This window comes from Desarmillaria tabescens (assembly GCF_030435595.1).
Source record: "Desarmillaria tabescens strain CCBAS 213 chromosome Unknown EV420scaffold_3, whole genome shotgun sequence".
Lineage (NCBI taxonomy): Eukaryota > Fungi > Basidiomycota > Agaricomycetes > Agaricales > Physalacriaceae > Desarmillaria > Desarmillaria tabescens.
Genome location: NW_026848302.1, coordinates 1,005,305 through 1,027,673, shown reverse-complemented (window position 1 = coordinate 1,027,673; position 22,369 = coordinate 1,005,305). Strand labels below are relative to the sequence as shown.

Sequence of the window (22,369 nt, the reverse complement as noted above, 5' to 3'; positions counted from 1 at the left end):
GTCTAGTCATCCCATCGGTGCGAATTTCGCTTACAGGTCCACGTATCCAAGCACATTATCCGCAACCTATTACTGTATTAATATCACACGGGAATAATCCACGGGATGGCCAATTTCCTCACCAATCTTTGGGCACGGTCCCCTCTCAATCCGTCGTTTGAGTCTGTCGAACTGCCAATGGGCTCCTCTGAACCTCTCATGGCTAATGCTGATAAGGAGCTCGACCTCGAGACGCCAGCGTCCGAAAAGTGCGAGTTCAGGATTGAGGGAATGACCTGCGGGGCGTGTGTGGAGGTGAGAGTGCCGACCTGCCTAGCGTCTGGGGGGGTCTAAGGCAATTTTACAGTCCATCGAGGGGATGCTACGACCTCAGGAAGGGATCCACTCGGTCAAGGTGGCCTTACTCTCGGAACGTGGGGTTGTTGAGTATGACCCTTCGCAGTGGAATGCAGAGAAGATCGTCAGCGTAAGTATCTATTGAATGGATACACAAATATTATATTCATTGTTATCTAGGAAATTGAGGACATAGGCTTCGACGCTACCGTTATCCCGCCAACGCGAGAGGACTCGATAGTCCTTCGTGTGTATGGCATGACCTGCGCTTCCTGCACAAACACCGTCGAGTCTGGTCTGTCGTCGGTCCCTGGTATATTGAGTGTATCAGCGTCCCTCGCTACCAACACTGTAACCATCCAGTTTGACCGGGCGTTCATCGGACCTCGGGAGATGGTGGAGCGCATAGAGGACATGGGTTTTGATGCCATGGTATCTGACCATAACGATGCAACCCAAGTCCAGTCGCTTCAGAGAACCAAAGAGGTACTTGAATGGCGGTCACGATTCCTGTGGTCTGTCGCGTTCGCTGTTCCAGTTTTCTTCATTTCCAAGATATGTCATCTTTTTCCACCGCTGAGAATGCTCCTTTCCATGCACCTGTGCACTGGTATTCATCTCGAAGATGTCATCCTTCTCCTACTCACTACTCCCGCACAATTCTGGGTGGGTGCTAAATTTCACCGTAACGCATTCAAGTCTCTGAAACATGGAACCGCCACAATGGATGTATTGGTCATGCTGGGTACCTCGGCCGCTTATTTTTATTCCGTCGGGGCCATGTTCTTCGCGCTGTTCAATGATACACCAGGCTTCCACCCTATGCTATTTTTCGATACTAGCACCATGTTGATCATGTTTGTCTCCCTTGGCCGCTACCTGGAGAACAAGGCCAAGGGACGTACGAGCGCTGCTCTAACGGATCTCATGTCCCTCGCTCCTTCGATGGCTACAATCTACACGGATGCACCAGCGTGTACTCAGGAAAAGAAAGTGCCGACTGAACTCGTTGAAGTCGGCGACACGGTCAAGCTGGTTCCCGGTGATAAAATTCCCGCTGATGGTACCGTTTTGCGAGGATCGTCCAGTGTGGATGAGAGTGCTATCACCGGTGAAGCGGTTCCTGTGGTCAAGCAGGTTGGAGACACGGTTATCGGAGGCACAGTCAATGGACTGGGTGCTTTTGACATGGTCGTTACGCGTGCGGGAAAAGACACCGCTCTATCGCAGATTGTTCGTCTGGTCGAGGAGGCTCAAACATCTAAAGCTCCAATCCAAGCTTTTGCGGACAAGGTGGCAGGATACTTCGTTCCGGCAGTGATATCGCTTGGGGTGGTGACATTTCTGATCTGGATGGTCTTGTCCCATGTCGTCAATGATGAGAACCTACCAATGATGTTCCACCGACACGGAGCTAGTAAACTCGCGATATGCTTGCAGATGTGCATTAGTGTCATTGTGATTGCGTGTCCATGTGCGCTCGGCCTCAGTACGCCTACTGCAATTATGGTGGGAACTGGGATGGGGGCAAAGAATGGGATTCTGATCAAAGGTGGACGAGCGCTAGAAGCAAGTAAATCCATCAAGAGAGTCGTCTTGGACAAGACGGGAACGGTTACAATCGGCAAACTAACAGTTGCGGGGCTGTGGTGGGTTCCAGGGCATCAGAATGAAGAGTCGTATGGAGGTGACTCGCAATTGGACGGCAAGTGCGCGGATGGAGTAACTGACAGGATGGATGTTATTGCGATGGTAGCTGCAACGGAGGCGCGATCCGAGCACCCTCTTGCCAAGGCGATAGCGACGTTCGGGAAAGAGCTTTTGCGAGATCAACCACTCCCTGAAGTCGCTGTGGATCAATTCGAGAGCGTTACTGGAGCCGGCGTTAAGGCCGTTCTTGCCTGCCGCGGGCAGCGGTATACGTTACTCGTTGGTAATACGCGCTTCGTAACCAGGTCTGATGAAGAAATGCCGTCTTCAATTCTGGGATTCGAGAACCAGGAAACTGAACAGGGCAGGACTGTCATCTATGTGTCGATACAGAAAGGGTCTTCGCGGGAGTCCACGCTCATTATGGCCGTGTCCTTGTCAGATGCTCCGAAGCCTTCGAGTAAACATGCGATTCGGGCCTTGCAGAAGATGGGTGTTGAGGTGAATATGATGACTGGTGATGGGAAGGCTACTGCCTTCGCTATCGCGAAGCAGGTAGGAATCAAGCAAGATGGGGTTTGGGCAGGAGTCTCTCCGGGAGGCAAAGCGACGCTAATTACCGAGTTGATTGAGAAGCATGGCGACGGTGTCGCAATGGTCAGTGTTTTGTACCTGTATTACTATTTCTTAGAAGCGCTGATCTTCTTACAGGTCGGAGACGGTATCAACGACTCTCCTGCTCTTGTTGCGGCCACTGTAGGAATCGCATTGTCCTCTGGAACGTCTGTGGCCATCGAAGCGGCTGATATCGTGCTGATGCGTTCTGACCTTCTTGATGTTGTCGCGGCTCTTCACCTATCTCGGAAGATCTTTGCTGTGATCCGACGCAATCTTATATGGGCGTGTATTTATAATGTTCTGGGAGTCCCGCTTGCGATGGGGGTACTTTTACCGTTTGGACTGTACATGCCGCCGATGTTTGCAGGAGCGGCGATGGCGTTCTCGAGTGTTAGCGTTGTTACGAGTTCGTTGACGCTCAAATGGTGGCGTAGACCGAAGGATAGCGTTATGCCTGGTGAAATGGTGCCAGAGGAAGGGGGGTTCCTTGATGATGCGATGAGCGTTGTCGCAGATGCCTGGGACAGCATCAGGGGAGGTAGAAGTAGAGATGGGTATCGTCAGCTACCGGTGGAGATGACGAGCACATCGGTGTCTTCGTCTGCTGTGTGAGATCGTGCTTGCTGTCTTCGTTTTCTCTTTCTGCTGATCTTTGAACAAATCTCGTCCAAGCAAATTCTATGTACTGTTGTCTTTGTAAATTATTTTCTAACGTACTTACTGTATTATCCATATTTCTAAATTCAAGGATGACCATACGTCACTTGCACGCTCCGCAAAGGCAGCACAGCCACCCACTCTTGTCCACACGGCGTCATGTTTAATTCGCCTCGACCTGCTCAACGGTACGGCTCGTCCAGTGGCTTCGGAGGCAGCTTTGTAGACGAGAACCCTCTTTCTGGCTCTGCATACGACGGACTTGACCCATGGAGTACGGCGCCTAGTCCTTCACCACCAGTGCCCTCGACCACGGTCTTCAGTTCTGTTATCGGTAAGGAATACCACGTCTCTGCTCGGCATGCTGGATGTATTGTTCTCTGTAGCGGATGCGACGGTCCCGTCAATATACGATAGGGCGTTTGCGTCCGTCGACCCAACGAATAGCGGTGAAACATCGGTGAACTCGCTGTCGAGGGTGCTTTCCACGTCGTCGTTGCCAGCGGGAACCATTGATAGGGTACGGGGACCATTTCTGGACAAGCATTTTGACTTGACGTGACCGGTAGATCGTCAACCTTGTCAGCACTCGACCGCGCGTTTCCAAACTCGAATTCTTTGTTGCATTGGCCCTTGTTGCGCTTGCACAGGCGGGTAAAGGTACGTTTAATATAACAAACTATGTACAGAAACTTTATGGTTATTTGTAGACGTGAGCATCGAGCAAGTCGCTGCCTTGTCATCACAGAATACTCTTCCCGAGCCGAGTCTCGACTTGGACACGCTTCAGCCTTCCGCTTTTGGGCCTGTGCCTAATTTCAGACAGAATACTATGACTGCTGATGATCCCTGGAAAATTGGTGGGGGGATAGTTTCTGGGCCGTCAAATATGAGTGGTTTTGAATCGGCCCGTACGAATGGTGTTCCATCGACGCTTGCAGGGTCGGGACTACCGAAAGAATGGTGGAAGAGGCAGGACAGCGTGACGGTGACGATTCTTGGACAGCAAGGATTCATATTAAATCGATACATGGTGTACCAAGTATCCTCGGAAGTACGTTTTTCTTCATGTGCATGGATCGCCGGTTTTCTGACATCAGGTTTATGGCAGCGCGGTCCGGGAGTCGCGAGACGATACTCGGAGTTTGTGTTCCTTTGGGATGTTCTGACGCGAAGATATCCATTTCGCCTTTTCCCAGCTCTCCCACCAAAACGAATAGGCCGTGCGTAGTGCTCGTGTTGGTTATGTCATTTCATTTCATTGATTGTGTTTTGGCAGCTGATGAATACTTTTTGGAACAAAGAAGGTACGGAACTGCGGGTCGCTGACGATGCTCTACTTACTACTGTCTCCACCCAGGCGAGGATTGGCGAGGTCCTTGAACTACGTGATGTGTGCATTCTTCTGATTTGTCCGCTTTTTGGTAATTGCTTCTTCAGAAATCATCCCATCATCAAAGAGGACGGCGTTCTAGCCGTGTTCTTGACAGAACCTTCATTAGAGGAATGGCGAAAACACAACTCCATAGTTCTGGACGAGGAGTCCGCAAGTAAACGCGTCGACAAGGTGGAGGAAATGGCTATTCCGAGTGATTTGGAAGACAAGATTGCGTATGTCTTTTTTGTACTATGCTGTTTCTCAGGTCTGATTCGCCTCGTGGTAGAATTGTACGTGGCAAGGTCAACCCGCTTATCGAGCAATGGCAACGGATATGTATATTGGCGGAGAGAATAATAAGGAGACGTGAAGCAGCATCGGTACGGGTGCCCGCGTTTCGACGTACCTATCAGTCGACTCACGCGGCTTTGCCATTTTCTTCTTCTTCTGCGCCTGTTTCGCGAACGTCTTCCTTTTCGTCATCTTCGAACCGTTCTATTAATTCTTTGCTTACGACAATCTTCTCACTGCATCCGGCATTCGATGAAACACAACAGGGCGATCTCGCGCGATTAACGAACACTGTCCGAGCTGTCGTGGAAGTCAACGAGAATTGTTGGAGGGGAGACGAATGCGACTTATCTAGCGGGGTGAAAGCAGGACTTGAACAAGTTGCGGCCCATTTTCAGAGGCATGCAGAGATTTCCGAGCTGAGGGTGGGTGGAAGGGCTTCTATTTGGTTTGTTCTATCGGCTAACGAGGTTCTTAGACGCGAGTGTTGTTTGACACTACCCTGGAAGCGCTCAAGGTGCGTAAATATTGTGCCCACCTTATTCATTTCTGATAGTGACTATTATAGTCACAACGCGATCTGTACATCGCGGTGCGGGATCTATTGATTCGACATGACAGATTGTCCATTGACCAAGTCGAGAGGCTGAAGAAACGGGTGGAGACAAACTCGTTGAAGATGGAGGGTGTGCGGGCTGCACAGAAGGATTCATGGCAGGAGGACGTTGATAGGATAAGTGGGCTTATCGAGAAGGATCAAGCTACTATAGCGGCGCAGTTGAACCGGAGAGTGTTTATTCGTGCTTGGTGAGTGTTCCCTTGTTCTTCCGTTAGTATGGACTAGGTTTGATGGGGTTAGCATGTGGCACGAGCTACGCGCAGTGTTGCATAACAGGGAGAATACGTTAGTGACATTATTGGTGCAAAACTTCGCAAGAGAAGAGCAGGAGTTCGCGGAGAGCGTGTTGGGGAATTGGGCGTCCCTTGGCGAAGGTGTAGAAGGGATGCCATTTGAGTGAGCTTTATGATTTCTAGCATTATAGGATACCCGGCATTCTATGGACCTATTCACCTACTATCCAGCTATTGAGTACCTTGACTGAGCGACGCGTCGTCGGGAGCGGCGGGATTTGGGCGGTGATAAGATAGGATTTGTGTGATGAGTCATTCCTCTTTTTGTTTTTGCCCAAAAGGGTCGGTAAACTGCTGCGGTGGGAAAAATGTTGGTTCCTTGTTGCGTCACATCAGATAAATGAGTGCCAAATAGACCGAGATAGACGATTCCATCGATCCCAGGATTTTTTCTGACTTGGTTGCGTCTCGACCTGGAATTTTACGTACCTTGACTGGGCACCCATTTCTTGCTCGCCTTGAGTTTCGCTCAGGCCCCGCTCCGTCAAATCACCACTGTGGAGTGTTACTGTCCGACCAGCGGCGACGTTCCTGCAAATGATCCTCACCTCCTCCGGGAGTTGATCCGCCGAAAACGGTTTCCATATTTGCAGTCTTGACTGAGCTCGTTGTAGAAGTGATCAGCTGGATATGAATTTTAATCTGCAAGTGATTGCTTCGAAGGATACAAGAATTCACTGAATCCAATTGGTACCGTGATTTGTGAATAAATATACCACGGAGAAAATTTTTGTAGACGCGTAACGTTGGCTAACAGTCACGGCTTTTCGCGTAGGTATATATTCTTAGATTACAATGGCCGGAGTTTGTTATTTGTTTAATCTCGTTGAATGAAAATAACACGCTTTCCTTGTTGCTCATCCGGCTTAAATTGGTGGCCAGGTACGCATGGGGGAAATCAAATAGCGGGTGTAGCAGTACGAGAAGGTTGATTGGGCGTGTGGCCGTCCGAGTCACGTGTTTCCCAGCTGGACCAAGTGACTGCAGCAAACATCTTCCTCTCTACATCCTCTTACCCTTTACGTTTTTTCTCGCAACGCCGGTAAAACTAGCACCCATCCCGCCGTATAGAAAGAAAGAGAAAGCAGAAGCGTCGGCCGTGATTGTGACAGTTGATCTTGGTTGCCACAGTTACGGTGGGAGTACATCGCAGTTTCAAGGGAATCAGGGAATCAAGGATAATATCGAGGTGCGCCAGACGATTGTTTTCGGTGACGGAAGCAGTGACAGCAGCCTGCCAGGGCCACCAGACCTGTATTGATGTCTCTTTCCGGCCAGGCCAGCTCTCCTCATCACCGCCATCGTCAGTCCAAGATTACTGTCGAATACCACCGTCCTTCAAGGGAATCGATACAAGAATACAACGCTCTCCTTGCCGTTAGCAACCTACAGGCCTCGAGCAGCCCTTTCGTCCCTTCCAGAGCGCCGCCGCCTACCGCCGAACAAGGCGCAGCCAGCTCGTCCCAGAACCTCGCTCCAAAAACAGAACTCGCGCACACGAAAACTCAGCCTGCCGACCGAGCCGCCTACTGACATGGCCTACTCCACCACTACCTGCCCCCCCGCCTCGTCCAAGCCGAGCCAACACTGCTAATTTAAACGACATCTTTGCCGCGGAGCCGATCCAGCCGCTCCTCGCCCGCCGCCTTTCTACGCCCGGCCCGCCTCCACCTCCCCGCGACGACTACTATGCCGAGCCTGCCGAAATAATCTCCCCGCCGCCTCAGAGCGAATTTGCTGCTGGCAGGGCACGCAGCGGCACTACCAGTAAACAGAAGAAGAGTGTTCTTGGCTTCATTTTCAACACGCAGAAGCGACCTGAAATTAGCACGCCCTACGACCCCGTCCATCTTACCCACGTTGGCTTTAACTCATCCACCGGAGAGTTCACTGGACTCCCCAAGGAATGGCAGCAGCTCCTTCAGGAGAGCGGCATCTCGCGCCTTGAGCAGGAAAAGAATCCTCAGGCGGTCATGGAGATTGTCAAGTTCTATCAAGAAGGTCACGGCGACGTCTGGGATAAGATGGGTGCAGCAGAGGCTGAAGAATATCAGGCCGCGGTAAGCTTTCTGCTTTAATCCGAATCTATTGTGTTCATGCTGTACAGCGGTCTCCGCCTATTCCTCCCAAAAAGTTACAAACAGCAGCAGCACCTAGCGCGTATCGTCCTGCCCCTACACCTCCGACAACCGTAACGCCTACCCTTGACCGTTCCACGTCCCAAAGGGCGCCCAGCAACACGAACAAACAGTCCCCCTCGCCTTCCACAGTCCGCCGCTCCAATACCACCCGCGATAAGCGTTCCCCAGCCCCAGCTCCAATCAAACAACATCAACATCAACAGCAGCCCACCCCGAAACCATCACCCGGATCCTCCCAGACAGATCTCACGTTGAAACAACCAGGCCGGAGCCAGCAACAGCAACAACAACCAAGTCCCGCTGCCCAGAGTCTGGCGAAAGCCGCTGGCGTCGCTACTCCGCGTCGACGAGAGAAAAAGGTCGACAAGGCCAAGGAGGAGGACATTGTCAAACGCTTGCAACAGATCTGTACCGATGCCGATCCGACGAGGCTGTACCGGAACCTTGTCAAGATTGGACAGGGGGCTAGCGGGGGCGTGTACACCGCGTATCAGGTGGGCACAAATATGAGTGTCGCGATCAAACAGATGGATTTGGAGAAACAGCCCAAGAAGGATCTCATCATTAATGAGATCCTGGTCATGCGGAGCTCCCGTCACCCCAATATTGTCAACTATATTGACTCCTTCTTGCACAAGAACGACCTCTGGGTTGTAATGGAGTACATGGAAGGGGGCTCGTTAACGGACGTGGTCACTGCCAATTTAATGACCGAGGGGCAAATTGCCGCGGTGTCGCGGGAAACGGCCCAAGGCTTGGAGCATCTTCATCGCCATGGTGTGATCCATCGGGATATCAAGTCGGACAACGTGTTGTTGAGCATGGTCGGTGATATTAAGCTCACAGATTTTGGATTTTGCGCGCAGATTAGTGATCCTGCGAGCGCGAAACGCACGACCATGGTGGGCACACCGTATTGGATGGCTCCCGAGGTTGTCACGAGGAAGGAATACGGTCCCAAGGTGGATATATGGAGTCTGGGAATCATGGCGATTGAGATGATCGAGGGGGAGCCTCCGTATCTTAATCAGAACCCACTCAAGGCGCTCTACTTAATCGCGACGAACGGGACGCCGACAATTCAGAACCCAGAGAATTTGAGTTCGACGTTTAGCGATTACTTGGCGAAAACGTTGGAAGTTGACGCAGAGAAGAGGCCAAATGCGACGCAGTTACTGCAGGTTTGTATTTTTTTTTCTTTCGGTTACATGGATCGATTACTGAGTTTCCATCTAGCATCCATTCTTCAAGCTTTCAGAACCTCTAAGGACGCTTGCACCATTGATCAAGGCTGCCCGCGAAATGGCCAGTTCCAAGAATAAATGAATGATATTAAGATTCCACGTCTTCCTTTTGTTTAACTCATCTTTTCCGATTATGCATGGTCCTCGGCGCACCTAGACAAAAGCATTTATATCCGTCAATCTACTCGCCGTCCTATGTGTACCGCCACGAAAGCTTGAAATTGTAATACCGTTTCTCTTTACATTACATTTCCTTTCATCATCCTGTCTCTCTTTCAGTATTATTAAAAGTCGCCATTGGATTTTTTTCAAGTTGTTAGTGTGCTATTTGATACATATATTGACTGGACCCGTGCTCGTTTACATTGCGATGGAGAGAGAAAAAATGAAAGCAGAAGCAATGCAGAAGAAATTATTATGTAGTGTATCGTAAACCTAACCCTTATAGCCATGGCTGCCAACCTGGAATGATTTCGTTAGTTGCAATGTTACGTGAAAAACTCTAGTATTGAAAAAAAAAAAAGGATCGAGCCCTTACCTGGAAACATCTGACTGAGATTCTCCGGGTCCTTCGCCTCCGTCACGAGCCCGCTGACAGTCGACGCCACGCTTAGTGTCTTTTCCAACTTGCGCGCTACACCACTTAGGGCGCGATCCGCCGCTTCTTCTGCCCCGCCGCTACTCATATCAATCCCGATCCCCATCAAAGGCTTGTGCATCTGATCCGCCATGATGGTATTCCCATTTGGGTTAGAATCGGTTGGCTGGGCCGCCTTCACCTTGTAGTCGCTCATCGTCCACGTGTGGAGTGGATCATACCGGAACACCTCGAGGATGGTCATGATCACGTCGCTTCCCTCTCGGAGCACTCGCAGCGTTTCCTCGGCACACCGTTGGAAGACCCCGTTGGTCCCAGCGATACCCATCCCATCGACCATGTCGGGTGTCATGCGGAACGGAACACGCTCAGGGACGCGTAACAGCTTACCCTGGTCGAATGCGATACCCAAATCGATGTGGACCACGGCACCAGAAGAGTTGTCCATAAGAATATTGGACGTATGTCGGTCTCCGAGCCCAAGGACGTGTCCGACGATGGACGTCGTAGCAACGCTCCGAGTGTAATTCAACCGCATCGTGAACCACGCTGTCGGTGATTTGTGTCGCTCGGTAAAATAGTGCCGCATGACTGGGGGATGGCGAGTAACGATATCGTTGAATTCCGCGAGGATCCCTTGAAGATCATTCTTGGCTTGTGCTTTCCCCAACTGTGCTGCTGGACCTCCCTTGCTCATCTTGGGACCATATCTGGAATGAGCAGGAACTAGCCAGCTGCGCATGGGTGATGTGTTTAGGACGAATTCGAGGACGCCAGCTTGGGATGAAAGGGGTATCACTTTGTAAGAGCGCACATGGAGATTCCGCCGTTTGGTCTCTCGGTCGTGATCAAGCACGACGTTGACAAGGTCGAAGACTTGCTCCATAACAGCATCCTGGCGTAGATCATCGTTGCCTTCACCTTTAAACTATGGAGATGTCAACAAATACCCATTGTAAACTAGTCAGAGAAAGCTTACTAGTTGTTTATACGGTTTCCCATGAATGTCAAAACATGTAGTGATTTTGGGGAGGTTGATGCCTCCAGCAGTGTAGAAGACCGTTTCGAAATGGTTAAACCAAGGACAAGATTCATACTTCATGGTAAGATCAATTGGAATATGCGCAGTCATTATCGGTGCATCGAGATGTTTTCCATTCCTCGGACCAGCAAGTTTGAGAATCTTGAGTCCGTCCACGTTAGGTAAAGGGAAGTGCCCGTCCTTGTGAGGACTTTTTGCATACTTCGGGTCATTCTTGATACCGTAAGTGGCCCATCCCACCGACGCTTCGCAGAGGATATTGACATCCTGAGTACGCCTCACGATATTGGGCTGATTGTTTGTCGACAGCTTCTTGAAAATATCAATAGCAGCGGCTCTACGATCGGCCCAGATTTCTCTTTGAGATGAGGTAGTTTTCGTTGTGCCGCCTGTTTCGGTTTTCAGGCAGAACACCTGGTACAGGCTGTGAAACGGGTGCTCGGTACACATGCGCATCATCATGTGTTTCAGAGTTTGCTGAGCGTCGGACCCGTCTTTGTATGATAATCTTGCGGAGAGTTGATGCTAAGACTGGCGTAAGTGAAGCGTTAAATCACAGGACGAAAGAAACTCACAGCCAAGAAGAGAAACTTCCGCGAGGGAACTTTTCTGATTGAGGCTGCAACAGCGGCTTGTAAGTTCTCCTGGTCAAAGTTGGCAAGCCACAAGGAACAAAGACGAATCGGAGCGTCATCGTCAAACTGATCAGACATGATCAGACAACGTGCATACATCGTAATTGCATGTTCAAGGAAGGTGCCACGCTCGTGGAGAATTTGCCCATAATGTGCTGTATCGTGCTCCAAAACTAGCTTAGCCTTTTCCAGCTCCCGGAGCTCTGCACCGGACCTCGACCTCTGCGATGTGCGGTTCTCGATTTCCTGCTGCTTGCGCTGAACGTAAACCTTCAACCGGATACTGTCTGGTGACTTGACGATAGCCTGATACTGCTGTGCTGCAAAAATAGCACAAGCGTGATATACGGCAGCGCAAGAATCACTGTTTGTCCGATTCGCACAGTTCGCGATAATTTCGGAGGCAGGAAGAAAGAAGTCCCTCCAAATGACAGATGGTTTTTCCAAGCATGCTTCCGCCGTCCACGTACCCTATATAATCCTCAGCGATGTGAAAATATCTATAACAATTGGAAAAACACACCAAGCACGCGTTCATAGCGGCTAGTTTCGAAGCATCTTGCAGGGGAGCAGATTGGCTATCTCGAAGACCCCTCAAGAATTCCACGGCACGCTTTTCTTCATTTTGTGCCCAAAGCACACAGGCGAACTCCTCAGATACGTCGAAAGTAACAGGGTTCACTAACGTCTCTGCGCGAATGACAGAGTTTAAAGCGATCTGTACTTGTTGTTCGCGGCGGGCTACCTGTGAGACATGCAGGAGGCATTGCTTTTCAACTTCTCGCAATGTCTGTATGAAATCAGATGTCATATCACCCATTTGTTGACGTTCCTCTCTTCGTCGGACAGAACGAACGATAGACACTCTGGTGGCCATAATACTTTCCACAAGGCGGAATCTGTATATCCGTCACAAAACTCTCGAAGGACAAACGAGGAAGAAGGCTTGCTTACTCAATACCCGGTTCAACTACTGTGAATGGAGCCCATTTTCTCAGATCAGTGTCCTTTGACGACACTAACGTCGGAAAAGGCTCGTACGTCCATTGCGAAATCTGATAAAGGCATACTAGATTCTGGATCACTTCTCGAATCTGAGCAACATTCTCCGAACCCAAATTGCGCAGTCTTTCCATTTCTCGGAACATCGAAAGGCGAACAACGTCACGTCCGACTTCCTGATCCCTTTGGACATGAATAGCACGCAAAGCAAAATAGAGCGAGGCGTCTGAGCTCTGCTCCTGTTCTCGTTCAGGTAAATCCCATGTTTCCGTCCTCCAGCCTAATTGATAGTTCATGCAGGTGGACGTATCCCCATAAAAATTCTGTGAGGTTGTATTTGCAAGATGATTGAAACCAAATGAATGAATGGATTGAAGCAAGCCCTCCATGTCTCGAGGGTTCTTGCTCCCAGCTTCTAGAGCGGCCCCGTGGAAACGAAATGCCTTGTCCCATTGGTTCTCATGGTGGAAACAGTTGATCAGAAATTTTCGAAGGTCTAGAGGCTTGATCCCGTAAAATCCGTCAGGCTCATCGATGTTACTGTAGATGTGGTACATTATCTGTTCCACGAGTGCATCTTCGGCAAGATTTCGGCTCCCGTTCTCGGCGGCAAGCTCCAAAAACAGAAGGGCAGTGGTGTATGAACCGCAAGTGATCGCATTCCGTGCCAAAAGGACAAAGTCGATGGTGAGCCATTTATTGTACCCAAGAAGGTCGCTCGATGGCTGAGGTGGTGGAATCTGGCGTAGATGAAGAACGATATCGATGATGGAGCGCACGCATGGCATCGCTGCGTACTCGAAGCGAAGAATTGATTCGAAGTAACGAGAAAGAGTTTCACGATACATCTGATGGTCTGTCCTTTGCAAGAGATATTGAACGAGTATTGGCAACATATCCTCAGCAAAGAGGGCATCTGACTTGAGAACAGGGCTGATTTGGGCGAAGTAAGCATTTGTACTGGAAGAAAGGTCGCTGAGGAGTGTGCAGATAAGGCCTATCCACGAGGCGAAATCTTTAGAAGATTCTAGATAAGCCTCGGATGAGAGTTCGTTTATATCAACAGTGGGTCGGGATATTGGGTCGAAAGGGAAATCTTGGAGGTAGCCAACTTCTTCCGCAAATCCTTTATCCTGCGCAGAAAATTCTGCAACACCAGCGATGGCTCGCAGGGTGCGGTATACAGTATGTCGGCGAGAAACATCACTTCCCCCAAGTAATTTCAGGAGGGAAGAGATAATGGCAACAAAAGGATCTGCTCGGGATGTTTCACGCTTCCTTCCTGAAGTAGAAAGATCACTTCCGAACCCGCGGATAAGCCCCTTGTTCCATATGAGTAGGTTAGCAAAGGCATCAACATCCTCGCGATTTAGGCGATTGGACTTCGGAATGCTCTCCTTCAATCGCCAGAAATCTCTGTTTGCGAATTCGTCTTCATCGTACTCGTTTCGATTTGCGTGGTCGCCAAGGCGAACTACAAGTCTGAATTTGTTCGACGTTATGGCGTTGTCGTTGAGTGCATGCGATACTGATGAAGCACCAATCGCGGTGTAAAGTTCTGCAAGCTCTCCTTCAGGCCTATGGGACCACGCAGGGAGAGCGAGTAGCACTTGATATTCAAGCTGGGCGACTTGAGCCACCATGAGAGCCTGTTCGTCAATCCATTGACGAAGATCATGTCCCAATTCCTTGGTGGAAAGGCTCAGAGGCTAAAGAAAAATCGTACGCGAGGCGAGAGACTCGGATTAGAATGTCAGGGAAACGACGATTAGTCTGCGCCTGCTGACGATACATCGTGAAAGACCAGTTGAGAATTGATTGAGCACCACGAGCGAGATCCGAATGGCGCATCAGAGATATGGCACCACGCATTAGGACATGTAAAAGTGTCGCATTGTCAAACACCTCATGGAGGTATGCAACCCACACGCAAATGCTGTTCATGAAACGAACCTGTTCGTTGACCAGAAATGACTTTTCAATCCCGGCGAAAAGATCTTGGAGGACATGGTATGTCAAAGCCTTTTCGTGTTCCTTCCATGAAGCGGTGCCCCGTAGCCATTCCAGACAATGCAAGATGGTGGAAACCGTATAGCATGGAAGAGTGGGCTGATGGGTGATGAAATCCTCCACCGTGCGATATTCTACCAGTGCAATGAAGATCTGTGCCCGTTTCCCCGTCTTCTTAACGTCGAGGCTGCGAAGGGCGGTAACAATGGCCCCAGTGGGTGAAACATCATAGTCAAGCATGGTGCACAAGATTGCTGAAACAACGGTATCTAGCTTGGAAGCAAGGAGCGCATAAAAAAGAGTTGCACTCTCGACTCTTGTCCTTTGTAACAGGAGAGTGTCAAGAGTACCTTCATCTGGACTTGAGCTGGGAGGCTTCGACAGCAAGTGCTGGCCAACAATATCTCCAAAACAGTCTCGAATGCCATCGGCAATGGGCTTTTGGATCACTTTACAGTGATTCTCGAATTGTCGCTGTCCGAGAACTGCGGTGGCGGGGTCACCGGCAGTCTCCGCCAACACATTTGAAGGAGTGAATAATGGAAAGGTAGCAAAGGCGCACTCTTTGCGGTCGCTGTACCCTAGAATATGGGGAGGGAATGTGAGGCCATCCTTCTTCGCAGCGATGATAGAATATGCCAGTGAAGATCCATAAGCTTCGAAGAGCTGAGAAGGTGAGGCTAAACCGAGTCTCTGCGTAACGCTGCGCAAGATGGCCTCAATGTGGGTGGAGAATGTATCTTCAAACAATGCAGGCTCTATGAGATGCCAATACGACAACCGCCTTGCAGCCGAGCTAACAATGATGATATTTGCTAGCGATAGCATGCGAGTAAGCATACCCTCATAGCTGAGCGCATATTGAGTATCTTAACAAAGACTGAAGAAAAAGAGGAGGCCACGTACTCATCAAGATCGATCACATAATGACCTTTGATACTGGCATACACTGAATTCGGATCTCTCTCGGTTTTCTGGGCGAAGGAAAAAAGATGCGCGTTGGCAACTGCCGCACGAAAACGAACGCGTATATCGCAGTCTCCGCCCACAAATGGTAGAAGAGTGTCCGGGGAGGCTTCAACATCATTAGGGATCGTCTTCTTCCATATAAGAAAATGGCCATCCCGAGAGGGAAGGGTTCTCTACGACAAACCTATCGTACAACCGTACGAGTGTGTCACGAACTTTCCAAGACTTGATAACGCCAACCTTCAACGCTCGAGCCATTTGTGATAGTAGTTGTCCACCATGCTCACTATTGGGACCATCTGCTTCATTGATAGGAATCCAGATGAGAAGGATCGATTCCAAAAAATGACCGACTAGCAACTGATATTTTTCGTCTCTTGTGTAGGGATATTTGTCGGACAGGTCGACGATAACGGCCAAGAATTTCTTCAGGTCTTCGACCCCAAGATGGAGAGTCTTGCACCGAAACTTCTCGCCAAGGACCGAACAAAGCAAAATGAATCTGTCGGAATGGTCCTCTTTGCAACCGAGCACAATACTCGAAAGTTCATTGTCACGAGTAGGCTCTCCTGATAACGACTGAAGGATAGGAACAGTTGCCAAAAAAGACATACAGGTGTCGGCGATTAGACGAACGTTGGCAACAGTCGTCCCAATCAGACAGCTGCCTTGAACCGGTTCTTACGGGCCCAAAGTCAACGTCCATGGCATCCTCCTGTAATTGATGTCCAGCCAGGATACGCAGCATGTCAAGCATCGTAGCTTTCACAACTTGGAGGTGATCGGCCTATCATGAAAGACTGTCAGTACCCTTCAGAATGGTCACGAAATGCTGCGCACTTCAAGAGTACGCCAAATTATTCTCTGAAAATCCATCCTACTAGAGCGTTTTCGGTCAATATGCTGCTGCGGGTCGGACACCAAATCCTGTAGCACCCGAGCCCTGATTCCTGAATTGATATCTGGAGGTAAGAGATCGACAAAAGGTATGTCGTCGGCGCGGGGCTCCTCCGTGGATATCAGTGGTTCCAAAGCCTGAATGACAACTGCCTTTTCCGCCGTCGTCCACGGAGTCTCCCGTAACAAAGGCAGCAGTAAGGCGATGACCTTCCCTGCTTCCTTGATAGTGAGGATGTCTAACTGCATACCATTATGAATGAGGGAACATTGGAAGCAAAATGCTATGACCGCGAAGTCCAAGCAGAGCCGTACGCCTGTAGCAGAGTGAGGCCGCTTTGCTTCCATCCGGACCTTCCATTTCTGATGTATATGCTCCAGTAGTTCTAACATAAATTTCGATAACCGTCGTTGTCGGTGCCCCATGGCTAGAAGTGCTATTTCCTGGGGAAGAGGTTCGGAGCGGTAGGAAGGGGACGCCTTCGCTCCATCATTAGAGGGAACGAACTGCGGCAGCTTGGCATCCAGTAGAAAATCCCGAATGACTTGCGTCCGCTTCTCCTGCTCAACTACTTGAACAAGTTCAGAAACCGGAAGGATTGCCCTGCATACGACGTCTGTTCGCCTCGAAAATCCGCACACAGTCTCTAGCAGGTGGATCAGATCCTTAACCATGTAACATGGCATCTCTCCTTCAACTATGCGCCCTAGCTTCCAGCATCCTACCAACCAAGTCAACACTTTGTCCTCAAGTTGCATACGGTACAAACGGATGTCCTGGCTCGCCATGACCAGACAACGAGAAAGGAATGAGCATACAGAGTCATAGGGATAGTTAGGGCCTTGGACTTCGAGATCTTTGGTAAGCGTCTCGATATCCGCCAGAATGTGTGGCGCGTGGAGAGGTGGATGGGTGAACTTGTGAGTATGAGAATCAACGTGCAGTAATAGAGCTCTAGCGGCATGACAGGCGGCTCTGCACACCCCGGAGGTGGTCGCACGTCGCATGGCAGTTAGTCCATATTGTCTCCCAAACCATTTGATCACAGATCAATGTGCGATCAGTAGAGGAGCCTCCCGATGTTGGTAACCGACTTTCCAGACAATCGGCATGAGCTATACTGGCAATGCATAGAAATGCCCATGACTGAATCATGCTGTTGTCCACTTGAAGGGCTCCCAACAACAGTGTAATCAACCGTCTCTGGAGATCGCCATGCAAAACAGACCAGTGGTAGTCGATGATGAACAGGAGCCGTTGAAAGGCAAGAACGGAATTGAGTTCTATATCCTTCAGAATCTCGCTCATCGGGTCGTGCTCATCTTTGTCCTGGTTCAATCGAGACCGCTTCTTTCGACTGCGATCGACTGAAACCATAGATTCACGAAGCAAATAAAGCTAGAATTTCTTGATGCATTAGGGATAATCAGCAAAAAAAACGGCTTCGAGCTTACCTTCGCTACAGCATCGGCCTGAAGCTTCAATGCCGTCCAAAGAAATGCTTGCACATGACCAAACTTTTGGCCAACACGAAATGACCTTGCCACAAATGCCCCATCCTTCCGCTCCTCTTCGTCATCACCGGATAGCAAGTCACTGAAGCTCAACCTCAGTGAGTCGATTGAAAACTCGCTCCATTTGCAACCAGGAGCGTCTTTCATTCTGTCCAACGTATCCCAAAGGTCAGCTGTCCACGCATAGGTGTCATCTGGGTCTGTTGCAGTTATGAAAGGATACAAGACGTGAAGAACGGAAATAAGGTCTGGCAGCATATTGCTCTCCTTCATACCCCATACAGAGGCGACTGTCAAGTGTTGCCATGCTTTCCGAGCGAAATCTACGGTAGCATGCCGGCGGTTCAACGCAATATGAGAAAGTGCAGCGAGGAGAAGTTTCAGATAGTCAGAGCTGGGCTTAGAGTACAGCTCGAGGTATCGGTATAAACGATGAAGGATAGATGAAGCAAGCTGGGGCGTGTCGGCATTAAGGATATAGTCGTTTGCAGAAGGGATACGCATGAGTGCGACAAGGAGCTCGCCGCACTGCATCTGTTCAGGAGAAGCAGATACAATCCGACGACTATTCTGCAACTTTCGCCTCTTGGAAGACGACTGAATGTTTGAATCGTCAGGGTCGTTTTCTTCTGGTGTATCGTAGCTGAATTTATATGTGAGGGAGTCCCCGAGAAGGATGTTAAAGGCTCGTTCCACCAGCGATGTCCATTTGTCCCGAGGGAGATGGTCCGCATGAGGGCCGTGCTGTACCAAGCAAGTCAGAATTTTGAGGAACGACAAACCGACGCCCGGAATGAGGTTTCCTTGGTTTCTCATGTTCTTCATGGCCCCGTCGATAATTGTCTTGACGCTCTTGGATAAGAGATGAGTGTAGGCATGGTCGACAATCGTTCGTATCACGTCCGCCACTGATTCCATCCTCTTCATCGGCGCCGCCACTTCCTTCTTCTCAGCATGGGCTTTCTCCTTATAAAAGCAAAGGAAAAGGGACTCAAAGACCTGGCGCCATAGCTGTTCGTCTAGGTGCCGCACAACGTTAGGCTGCACGAGGAAGTCTTTGAGGTTTGCAACAGCGCTCATGCGTGTCCGGAGTGCATCGCCCTCCACGTCTCGAAGGTTGCGCCGAATTGTTTCGATCGTTACGCTCATTGTCGTCGTCGCAGGTGAGATGAGAAGAAAGAGGATAGCATGAGCTTGCCACTCGATGCAGGTGAAAGAATTGCATCCGAGTCAAAGAGACGCGTTCCCGGCAGTTCGGACCGGATGCCGGTCGATGGAGTTTTTCCGTCGGCTTCGTTCAATTTCAACTGTTAAATTCAAAGCCCACGGTTTGCGAAATTCTCGGTCGAACTTTGAGAAGTAGGCCGGAGCCCAACTGAGAGCTCGAAAAAATAGACTGAAATCAAGCGCAGGCTTACTAGACTTTGCTTTTGTAGAGCGTGTACTTTCGTACGTAGTAGACTGCAACTGACCAAGTCAACTAGACTTTGCTTTTGCCTTCGGAAAATCGTGCAAAGAGTATGCGTCTAAATGTTGGAATGTCGCCACAGAAGCTTAAACATTGCTGCAAATAAGTATCTAGTAGGCGAAATATAGAAGTGTAACTACTATAACCACGGCTGCCGCCGGGCTGCGCTCGGGCCTTGGTTACATTTATACCCACATTTTAATCCACCAAGTAAAGGTTCTAGCGTGAGGGGAAAAGTCAGTGGCACGAACACAGAGAATAGATAAACTTACAACAAACGAAGCTGGGATATCCGGCAATTGGTTGGTTAGCTCTAAATCACCCACAATGAGGAGTCCCCTAGATTGAGAATCCCGAGAATCCCAAGCCAACATTATGTCCGGTTTTGACCCGTCTGAATTAATCCAGTGTACTATACGGAAGAACTCAATACTATGTTCAGATATTGGTACTCCCGGGGAGCATTTACCATTCAACTTCCTCGTCGTGGGATCTATGGACCATATCGCAGATTGTGCAGAAATTTGAGGGTCAGACGGTGGGACCCAATTAGGGTGTGCTGCGAGTAATTGAGAAAAAATGTCCAGTTGGAAATAAAATGTCATGGAGTACTCTGGTTCACATTTTTGAATTTCGCTATGCTGTGATAGGATGAGAGTCTAATTAGCATACGAGTATCGAATCATCTCACCTTCGAATATCATGGGCTAAATGCGACCCTTCGATTCCAAAAAAGAGAGGGTCAGGGAATCCTGGATTCTGTACCTCTGATAAACCATATAATGCATAATATATGAATATAATACGTACAGTAATAACCAAGTCAAAGAGACCATCTCCTAGACATAGGTGTCCTCATCTTGACCAGCAGATCATTTTCAGAGCGAACCGAGTTGATATCTGACCTACAAACAAAAGGGTGGGTAATGGCGGCGATGTAGGACCCGACGAGTACCCTACATCGAAGAATCAACGGTTCCAATAGACCTTCCATCTTCACGGCGAACCTGAAGACGGCCGGTATAAGTGACGAAAGGGAGGGCTGACGGGGACGTTCGTCTTTGTACATCGGTAACGGTTCGTGTACCGCGAAACAGAGTTTTTGGAGGGAGAGGAGGAAGACCCTGAGCCATACGCTTCCCATTTGTCTCCGGAGGTGCCGGTGAAGCACGACAAAAGACAGAGGCGAAGAATACCAAAAAAACGAACAGTAGCCTAGTCATGACCGTGGGTATGGGATGAAGCTTGAAGACGCGCTTCGGTGAAGCAAGGTCATATATAAAATTGTAATACGAAGAAATGAGACCACCCATCGAGCGCGCATCCTTAAATCCCGCTTTGCAGGAAATCCAGAAGCACGGTCGCAGGCCGTCGGACACATGTAGGTCGATCTCATTACAGAAGAAAAGTCTATAGCTGAGTAGGGGCGGGGTTAACGTCCAAAATACAAGTTCGTACACGTACTTGCATTCACTAAGAAGAGTTGCAAGGCTTCTATTGCCTTGCGGTCAGCACGTGGGCGAACTTGTGGTTTGCAAATCTAGAGTCGATTCCGATGTATTGTCAGCGATCTTCTCGCTAAGCCTAGTGAGTTTAAGTATAGAATACAAGGAACAATACTAAGATCATGAGTGGAAGGAGCCAATTAGAGATGCGGCCCGGAGACCCGACAAGAGCGTCAATAACGGCCCGTATCACATTTTGAAGTTCCAATAAGCTCGTTACAGAGGTCATCTGGATGGCACACAGTATTCTTTACACCGGCCCGTTGAAACTTCACACAAGAATTTAAGCAAGCTAAATCCACTTTACTAACACGTTCCTCACAACAAACAGACGATGCCGTTTGAATCGAAAGAAGACAGGCTGATTCTTCGTCACGCGAAGGTGCACGTTAGCACCATTATTGATTGCTTCTAGCTTACACTGACGCTTCCTTTCCAGGGTCCAAGCGTTGAGATTCTTTGGTATGGAGCAACTATCGTTTCATGGAGCTCAGGGTCCAGATCGAATCCAGCGCTTTCCGAGCGCATCTTTGTATCATCAAAATCACCCCTGGACGGTTCAGAACCTGTCAGAGGCGGCATTCCAGTCGTCTTCCCTTGCTTCGCGTATCCAACCCATCCGGACCACCTGAAACTCGGTATACATGGATTCGCCCGGAACGAATACTGGAAGTGGGATGGGAATATTATTGACAACGATTCTGAAATATCAGTCAAACTTGGTAGGCGCTTATTTTCTAGTCAAGGGCTCTGCTCTCCCTAATACCGAGTCGTACAGCCCTCGACCCAGTCCCGAGCATCACTGCCGTCTACGATAAACTCTTCCATCTTGACTACGTCGTAACGCTTTCCGAATACACTCTGAAAACCGACCTGCATGTCACCAACACGTCGCCCGACACACCGTTTGAGTTCCAAGCGCTTTTCCACACCTACCACGCATGTCCTTCGAAAGACGTGCGAATCAAACCGCTTAAGGATCTAACCTATTACGACAAGACTAAACTGACGGATGGCAGGCCGACGAAGAGGGTCGAGGAAAGGGACGAAGTTGACGTAAACAAGTGGACTGACTCGGTCTACGAGAGTGCTCCCGGGACGTATGAGATCAGGTGGCCAGGTGGTGGTGTTGATGTCACCACCAACATGGAAGACCTTATCGTGTGGAACCCTCAAGTAACTGCCGGCCGAAAAATTGCCTGCAATGGAAGAAGGTGGATGGTATGTGTCGTATTACGCATTGATCATCAAGACCTGAATCTGTTTTCCAGGGACAAATTCGTCTGTGCTGAACCAGGTCTTGCACTGGCATTCGAAACCCTTCAACCAGGGGAAAGCTGGATTGGAAAGCAAGAGATCACGGTTAAATGAAGCCTTTTGAAGAGGCACGGAATTCGCTTACAACTACATAAAGGAAATAAAATCTTAAACTTATGCTACCAGAGCTATTGCCAACCAAGCCTTCGTCTGCTTCTGGCGTTAACTCGACAATGAGATGACA

General features: G+C 49.5%; 6 protein-coding genes across 6 annotated transcripts; 4 read left to right on the top strand and 2 right to left on the bottom strand.

Moving 5' to 3' along the window:
* Positions 1 to 105: 105 nt before the first annotated feature.
* EV420DRAFT_1617217 (E1-E2 ATPase-domain-containing protein) lies at positions 106 to 3,216 on the top strand (the record flags this gene model as incomplete). Its single annotated transcript, XM_060475213.1, has 4 exons — positions 106 to 294; positions 347 to 466; positions 517 to 2,643; positions 2,698 to 3,216. The coding sequence occupies 4 exons, from the start codon at positions 106 to 108 to the stop codon at positions 3,214 to 3,216; spliced, it is 2,955 nt and encodes a 984-aa protein (XP_060337641.1).
* Positions 3,217 to 3,397: 181 nt separating this feature from the next.
* On the top strand, positions 3,398 to 5,811 carry EV420DRAFT_1506901 (uncharacterized protein). The gene is made up of 11 exons (XM_060471340.1): positions 3,398 to 3,595; positions 3,648 to 3,781; positions 3,831 to 3,921; positions 3,972 to 4,315; positions 4,373 to 4,484; positions 4,541 to 4,568; positions 4,622 to 4,654; positions 4,702 to 4,872; positions 4,926 to 5,355; positions 5,409 to 5,447; positions 5,499 to 5,811. The coding sequence occupies exons 1-11, from the start codon at positions 3,421 to 3,423 to the stop codon at positions 5,739 to 5,741; spliced, it is 1,800 nt and encodes a 599-aa protein (XP_060337640.1). The 5' UTR covers positions 3,398 to 3,420; the 3' UTR covers positions 5,742 to 5,811.
* Positions 5,812 to 6,769: 958 nt separating this feature from the next.
* EV420DRAFT_1506887 (STE/STE20/PAKA protein kinase) lies at positions 6,770 to 9,786 on the top strand. Its single transcript, XM_060471339.1, has 4 exons — positions 6,770 to 7,302; positions 7,419 to 7,902; positions 7,977 to 9,164; positions 9,220 to 9,786. The coding sequence occupies exons 1-4, from the start codon at positions 7,103 to 7,105 to the stop codon at positions 9,307 to 9,309; spliced, it is 1,962 nt and encodes a 653-aa protein (XP_060337639.1). The 5' UTR covers positions 6,770 to 7,102; the 3' UTR covers positions 9,310 to 9,786.
* On the bottom strand, positions 9,670 to 19,044 carry EV420DRAFT_1636079 (uncharacterized protein; the record flags this gene model as incomplete). Its single annotated transcript, XM_060476541.1, has 14 exons — positions 9,670 to 9,689; positions 9,766 to 10,753; positions 10,805 to 11,392; positions 11,443 to 11,973; positions 12,026 to 12,401; positions 12,457 to 14,192; positions 14,245 to 15,364; positions 15,421 to 15,611; positions 15,661 to 16,052; positions 16,120 to 16,270; positions 16,324 to 17,102; positions 17,151 to 17,335; positions 17,382 to 17,779; positions 17,836 to 19,044. The coding sequence occupies 14 exons, from the start codon at positions 19,042 to 19,044 to the stop codon at positions 9,670 to 9,672; spliced, it is 8,664 nt and encodes a 2,887-aa protein (XP_060337638.1).
* Positions 19,045 to 19,420: 376 nt separating this feature from the next.
* EV420DRAFT_1506870 (uncharacterized protein) lies at positions 19,421 to 21,078 on the bottom strand. Its single transcript, XM_060471338.1, has 8 exons — positions 20,828 to 21,078; positions 20,324 to 20,779; positions 20,229 to 20,268; positions 20,055 to 20,122; positions 19,976 to 20,004; positions 19,833 to 19,922; positions 19,636 to 19,775; positions 19,421 to 19,582 (listed from the first exon to the last, which is right to left on the bottom strand). The coding sequence occupies exons 2-8, from the start codon at positions 20,674 to 20,676 to the stop codon at positions 19,562 to 19,564; spliced, it is 741 nt and encodes a 246-aa protein (XP_060337637.1). The 5' UTR covers positions 20,677 to 20,779; positions 20,828 to 21,078; the 3' UTR covers positions 19,421 to 19,561.
* EV420DRAFT_1506867 (galactose mutarotase-like protein) lies at positions 21,079 to 22,338 on the top strand. Its single transcript, XM_060471337.1, has 4 exons — positions 21,079 to 21,250; positions 21,308 to 21,590; positions 21,647 to 22,082; positions 22,140 to 22,338. The coding sequence occupies exons 1-4, from the start codon at positions 21,203 to 21,205 to the stop codon at positions 22,237 to 22,239; spliced, it is 867 nt and encodes a 288-aa protein (XP_060337636.1). The 5' UTR covers positions 21,079 to 21,202; the 3' UTR covers positions 22,240 to 22,338.
* The last annotated feature ends 31 nt before the right edge of the window (positions 22,339 to 22,369 follow it).

Excerpts from the sequence above, each read along its gene's own strand:
- EV420DRAFT_1506901 (XM_060471340.1), top strand. The coding sequence starts at position 3,421 with ATGTTTAATTCGCCTCGACCTGCTCAACGGTACGGCTCGTCCAGTGGC. Across the intron at positions 4,316-4,372 it reads TGTACCAAGTATCCTCGGAA|CGCGGTCCGGGAGTCGCGAG; the intron begins GTACGTTTTTCT and ends GGTTTATGGCAG. Across the intron at positions 4,485-4,540 it reads CCCACCAAAACGAATAGGCC|CTGATGAATACTTTTTGGAA; the intron begins GTGCGTAGTGCT and ends GTGTTTTGGCAG.
- EV420DRAFT_1506887 (XM_060471339.1), top strand. The coding sequence starts at position 7,103 with ATGTCTCTTTCCGGCCAGGCCAGCTCTCCTCATCACCGCCATCGTCAG. Across the intron at positions 7,303-7,418 it reads GAACAAGGCGCAGCCAGCTC|CCGAGCCAACACTGCTAATT; the intron begins GTCCCAGAACCT and ends GCCTCGTCCAAG. Across the intron at positions 7,903-7,976 it reads CTGAAGAATATCAGGCCGCG|TTACAAACAGCAGCAGCACC; the intron begins GTAAGCTTTCTG and ends CCTCCCAAAAAG.
- EV420DRAFT_1506870 (XM_060471338.1), bottom strand. The coding sequence starts at position 20,676 with ATGGGTGGTCTCATTTCTTCGTATTACAATTTTATATATGACCTTGCT. Across the intron at positions 20,269-20,323 it reads GGAACCGTTGATTCTTCGAT|GTCAGATATCAACTCGGTTC; the intron begins GTAGGGTACTCG and ends TTTTGTTTGTAG. Across the intron at positions 20,123-20,228 it reads GCTCTGAAAATGATCTGCTG|AATCCAGGATTCCCTGACCC; the intron begins GTCAAGATGAGG and ends TCAGAGGTACAG.
- EV420DRAFT_1506867 (XM_060471337.1), top strand. The coding sequence starts at position 21,203 with ATGCCGTTTGAATCGAAAGAAGACAGGCTGATTCTTCGTCACGCGAAG. Across the intron at positions 21,251-21,307 it reads TGATTCTTCGTCACGCGAAG|GGTCCAAGCGTTGAGATTCT; the intron begins GTGCACGTTAGC and ends CTTCCTTTCCAG. Across the intron at positions 21,591-21,646 it reads TGAAATATCAGTCAAACTTG|CCCTCGACCCAGTCCCGAGC; the intron begins GTAGGCGCTTAT and ends CGAGTCGTACAG.